Source organism: Pyrus communis, chromosome 7, assembly GCF_963583255.1.
Source record: "Pyrus communis chromosome 7, drPyrComm1.1, whole genome shotgun sequence".
In the NCBI taxonomy this organism is placed as follows: Eukaryota; Viridiplantae; Streptophyta; class Magnoliopsida; order Rosales; family Rosaceae; genus Pyrus; species Pyrus communis.
Window position 1 is genome coordinate 24,904,795 of NC_084809.1, and position 6,071 is coordinate 24,910,865.

Genomic DNA, 6,071 nt, shown 5'->3' on the forward strand with positions numbered 1-6,071 from the left:
ATGGGCATTGCTAAATTAGAAATAGTTAAGCAAGGATTGATGGCAAAAGATAAGCTCCTAGCTATGCTCAAGACTAATCTATTGGTGGCTCAGAATAGGATGAAGGCTCAAGCTGATAAGCATAGAAAGGAGAAAGTGTTTGAAGTTGGAGACTTGGTTTATTTGAAATTGGTACACTATCAATTGCAATCCTTGGCTGCATATGCTTATCACAAACTACATCCCTGGTTTTATGGACCTTGTGAGGTTTTAGAGGGGATTAGGAGTGTAGCATACAAACACAAGCTTCTTACAGATTCCAAGATACATCATGTTTTCCATGTTAGTTGTTTGAAGAAGCATTTGGGTCCGGGGGTTAGTCCTCTATCAATTCTACCAGTGGTAACAAAAGATGGGTTGCAGTCACATGAGCCAATGTTAATTCTGCAAAAGAGAGTGTGAAAGATGGGTAATGCTGTTGAAGTGCAATTACTCGTACAGTGGAAGAACAACAAGGAAGAAGATGCTACATGGGAGGATTATGATGAGTCTGTTAAAAAATTTCCAGATTTTTCTCTGTGATTACAACCTTGTGCACAAGGTTTATTTGAAGGGGTGGGTAATGTTACAATTGTGATTGCCTTGATTGTAATTAGAAGCTTATTAGTACTTTAATTAGTAGTTAATCAAGTTGTTTAGTTATATGGCCAACTGGCACTTTGTGATAGTGGAAGCATATATGTAACCAATTGGGGGTTTTGGTCCTCAATGGTCATTTAAAAAATAAAATTTGTATTACAAAAACATTTCAGCTCTCTCTCACTATCTCTCGCTCCTTCCTTCCCTTCCTCCATTGTTATATGGTTAACTTGCAGGTTGAGAAAAGGTCATAGAGTATTGATTCTATTAGAATGGCGAGGTTCAGCTGGGTTCGACAATTTTGATAAAAAATATGTGAGTATCATGAAATCGGGGAAACTGAAAGAAATTTCAATTATTTCGAATCTCAAACTAGATATTTGATAGGTAAATATGGCGCTGCAACGCTTAATTGCAGAGGCATCCATGGTGCTTCGTTTCCTTTAATTTGTTTTTTCCTTGCCCTTCATGTCTCCTTTTGGCTACTTCATTCTTTGATGCGTCCCATTTTTCTGAAACCTTATCTCAACCGCTGGTTTTCATTTTAAAAAGTGGAATGCCGATATTTATCAAGCCTACTCATGCGCAAACCATGTGCAAGAGAGTAAGAGGTTCGGAAGAGATTAGCATATAGAGAAATTCACAAAGGCAAGGATCAAGGTCAATCAATCCCAAAAGGATGTATATTACAAAATGAATTGATACATCATATTGGAAGATTAAATTTATAAACTAAATTTGCAAACTACATGATGTGTCATTAATAGGAAATGAGCACGTTTATCAACGTTTAAGTAATAATTTCAATCATCAACTTCCATGTCATTTAGTTTACAAAATTTAGTCTACAAATTTAGTCTCCCTAATATTACTCAGACTAGAGCAGTCGCAAGAAGGTTTTTTCAAATGGGCAAGACTCACGGGCAAGACAAATGGCCGATCCAAGGCCAATATTGCTCTATAAATATGAAGATTGAAGAGAAAGATCTCTAAATCAGCACATAAAGCTTCATATTCTTGCTGTCCTTTACTTAGACCTGGTTTGGTACTGAGGTGATTTTGAAAAAAGCTGCTATAAAAAAAAAGCTGGGAGCTGTTTTTGTGTTTGATAAACACTCAGCTTCAGCTTTTTTTCATAATTTTGGGTGAAAAAAAGCCAAAAACAAGAAGCTGCAAAACCCAGCTTTGAAAAACCGGCTTTTTTTCACATCTGTTTTACATAAAAGTTTACCAAACACTCTAATACTGCTTTTTTTTTTTTTTTTCAAAAGCACTTTTACAAAAAAGTTTTCCAAACACTCTGCTGCTTTATTTCACAGCTGCTTATTCTCACAGCACAGCAGAAGCAACTTTTTTTCAAAGCACAGCAATACCAAACCAGCCATTAGTCTAGGTTTTTTATTTCCAGCTGCTGACTGTTTACTTTTCAAATTCTTAGTTCATGTAATTTTATTGCATTAAGCTTTAATGTTTTACACACTTCTAAGTCTCACTACAAGAAAAATGGGCTATGGATACAAAATTGAGGACACATAGGAGGAGTTTGTGTCCCTTTGAACACTAATAGGGTGAAACAGTGCGCATCTTGTAAAGGGCACCAAGTATTGTGCCCAAATGTAAAAAAAGTGGACACAAACACATTATTGGGCATGAAAATCGAGACTTTTGTGCCCAAATGTCCATCCAGCTTTCACGTGTCCCTTTAATGTCAAAAATGAAAATTTAATATTAATTTACAAAGACACGATAACAGTTTTCGTGCCCTCTAATTTAATATATTTAAATGAAAAGTAGGTTTTTTGTGTCCTCTACATATTTACTTTTTCCTATTCCACAATAATAAGATTATTTATTAATTTCAAACTGACACAATAATATTTTCGTGCCCTTTGTTTTAAATAAAATAAGAATACCACTCTCTTTAGACCAAAAAAAAAATACCACTCTGTTTTTTGTCAATCTTCACTCTTCACTCTTCTCAATTCCTTAATTCCGCATCTCCTCTTTCTCTTTCCTTTCATTTTCAACCCCAACATTTCCTCTCAATTCCTCCCGCCTCTCCTCTGGCTCTCCCTTTCCCAATCAACCCAAGCCTCTCACCAACCCCGGGCTCTCCTCGTCAACCACAGCCTCACTTAAACTATCCTCCATTTCCTCCTCAATCATTTTCCTCCATCTTGTATCCTCTCTCTTCCTCTACTCTTTCACGCAACAGCGCCGCCGTCCACTAGTCACCAACGGCCGCCAAATTATACGTCCAGAATCATCTTCTAGTCCTCTTTCTAACCCCTAAGTTTGTTTCTACAAATTCGTAACCAAATTTTCTCAATTTCAAATCTAAGAAACGGTGACCGCGGGTTTTCCGGCCAATTTCTGGCCAAGCCTGCAGGAATTGGACCTCGACCTAAGAGGTAAAAATGATCCTCTCCTCGTGGGCTGTCCTTTAATGTAAGTGCTTTTCCAAAATAGAAATTTCAGTTTTGGGATCAATTCTAGATTTCAAATTTTAATTCCATTATATATGTCAATTAGTATTGTATCCCATATTTGAAATGTTGTAAATTGCTTTTGTTGATCCCAGATTCAATAATCTGTAATTTTTTTTAAGATTTGCTGGTGTGAATAAGAAAATTAAAGTCCGTTAAAAAAAAAAAAGCAAAGCACGAAAATAACGAATGGAGTATTGGTAGTCCATCCTGTGGGAATGGTTTTGCATTCGACTATATTTGTCTTGGTTTCTGATGAGTGATGGCTATAGAATCCATGTGTACCTGATGAATATTGTAGTCCGTTAGCCGAGTGGGTCTTTTAGTCACTAAGATCAAGCATGAAATGATTGATTGCGTTTGAAAATTTGTATGAAATGATTGGTAGGTTTTGGAATTGTTGATGGAATAAGTCATGGGTTTATGAATTTGGGGTTTATATGTTGTCAATTTCTGGCGTATTTTGATTATGTATGCATTGGTATTAATGGTGGGAACTGGAAGGTCCATTTCTCCAGTCCAGATGACCGGCTGGATGACGACAGAGTTGCAAGGAGGACAACTTCTCACTCCTCTCTTCCTTTTAGACTTCGATATAGTGGCAAGGCTCTTCATTTTTTCATTATAATCACCCATTCCACTTCCAAATAAGTCATATTTTTGGGTATTGTGTTTATTCATCTGATTGTTTTTGTTTTTTAGCTTTTAGCTCATTTGTTTCTAATATAGGAACTGGGATATAGTTGGACTTAATTTAAGTCTATTCTGTTTTAAATTTCGGGGTTGAATTTGGGGCTTGTGTTTCAGAACTGTGATTTAATATGTTGTCAAATTAGATTTGGGAGTTCATGTTGTGGCTTCGAAGTTCAAAGTTCTTCTTGGAGAGGTATTAGTAACTGTTAAAAACTAAGACTTTTCATTAAAAAAGAAAAGGTTGTGATATGTTATTTGGGTGTTTTAACTTTCTCTTTGCTGGTGGGGAATTGTTCAGCTGGTGGAAAATGTGTAAAATGCTTTGTGTTATGTTTCTATGAATTGTTCCTCATTTTGTATCATAGGTTAGTTTAAGGATGGTAATAGGATATTTCTTAATTGTTCTTGGACCTACCTCAAATTGATAATGCATTATCCAAAAAGTAATAATGTCCGAGTAATGGAGTAGTCTTGTCAAAAAGAAGACGTTGTCAAAAAGAAGACTGCAGTTATTCAGGTTAATGCTTGAACAAAATGAAATAGAAAATGAAAGCATTAAGTAGTCATCATGTCCCAATCCTGTCAATGATAACTGATTGACATGCATGCATATAATGTACGAGATCAATACAAACATCCAAATGTCTCAAAAACTACATCTCACATTTAATTTTAGTTCAAATGAGTACACATTTGACATAAACTAAATTATTTTTTTCTTCCAATTTTTCAGGCACGGCGGTTTATTACCCTCATTGATGTTTGTGTTTATATACAGTGCACTATATTTTTAGTCATTGTAACTATGATTGTTTAATGATTGTGGTTGTTTTTGGGATCTTTTTTTGTGTCTTCGGCTGAAGAACATGATGAAAATGAACTTGATCATGTGACTTTTTCCAAAATGACACACATAAGAGGACCTAAGCAACTCCCAGTTGATGATGAATTTGCCAAAATGATGGTAATTTGTACATTTTCACTTGACCAAATTTATTTCCAGCAATCTTTAATGAAATTTTATGCATTTACGAATGATTAAGGCTTTTACAAACAGTTGGTGTTTGAAAATCTGGAAGTGGAGGTTCGTGAGCGTGGTGAAAAGGTAACAACAGATGTTCGCAATAGGATTTATGTAGAAGTGCTGGGCCTGGAGAAGCGAAATCAAGTGCGGGGCTTTGGCCTTGGAGTTGGTTGGGCAGATGTACCAGGAATTGTTACTGAACAGCGAGGTATTTCTAGGGAAGTGAAGTATCTTCGGGAAGCTTATGAAGCTCAGAAACAAGCCACTACTGCTGCGGAAGAAAAAATGACTCATATGATGCATGAGGCAAATGAGAAAGCGGAAAAAATGAAAAGAGAGCAAGAAGAAAGCATACAAAGGCTTAGGGCCGAACAAGAGGAGAATTTGAGGTTAGCAAAGGTGCAAATGGCTGAGCAATTGAAAGCCATGTTGGCACATGTTGGCACATGTAGGCATTAACATTGGTTCATTTGGAGTGGGTGCTCTACAAAGTACTTCAACTCAGCAGCAAGGTGTGGAAGCTCATATGCTCAGATTTCAACGCGTTTCGAAGGTGGAAATGACAAGAATGTGCAGTGTGGACCTTCAATTTCTAGTGCTATGATGCATGAGGACTGCCAAAGTGAGAATACTGGTTAGTTGTCATCAAGCAGCCTTTGTAAATGTGTATTTTGTTTATATATTGCTGGTTTAACCATTAGTACGTTTGAATTGGGGATACAAGCTTGGATATGTTATATTTTGTTGTATATAGAGAATCCCGGGTATGTCCAACATAGGATAACATGTATTTTTTGGTTTAACATTTGGATGGGTTTTATTGTTAGGTTGCATGAATCGGTCTTAGCCAAGAACATGGGTTATGTAATATATTAACTTCACTATTTTAGTGCTAATGTTGATTTATGTTTAGTTTGTAATGGATGATTTGTAAGTTTCTAAAATTTGGTGGAAATTAGGTTCTGTGAGCAACCTGATGATTTCTATATTTAAATAAAAATATCCAATTGTGCTGGAGTTTTATTGTATTTTTTAAAATATAATAGTGGCACAATTTTAAAGTTGTGCCCTTGCTTTAACATTTCTACAGCAATCTAAGCCTTTAAAATAGCAATTGTGCCCATCTTACACCATACATTCAATAGCCTTTATTAGAGGTGAGACACAATAAGGGTTGTATTTGCGCTTAGCTTTGGGCACAAAACATCATATTGTGTGCTATAAGCAATGGTGACGCCCATAGAGGGCAC

General features: G+C 36.1%; 1 protein-coding gene across 1 annotated transcript; it reads left to right on the plus strand.

Annotated features, from left to right (window-relative positions):
- LOC137740722 (uncharacterized) lies at positions 1–561 on the plus strand. The gene is made up of 2 exons (XM_068480546.1): positions 1–381; positions 481–561. Exons 1-2 carry the CDS (start codon positions 1–3, stop codon positions 559–561), a joined length of 462 nt encoding a protein of 153 aa, XP_068336647.1.
- The last annotated feature ends 5,510 nt before the right edge of the window (positions 562–6,071 follow it).

Coding starts and splice junctions, on each gene's coding strand:
- LOC137740722 (XM_068480546.1), top strand. CDS start 1: ATGGGCATTGCTAAATTAGAAATAGTTAAGCAAGGATTGATGGCAAAA. Junction 382..480: donor CTCTATCAATTCTACCAGTG/GTAACAAAAGAT, acceptor TTACTCGTACAG/TGGAAGAACAACAAGGAAGA.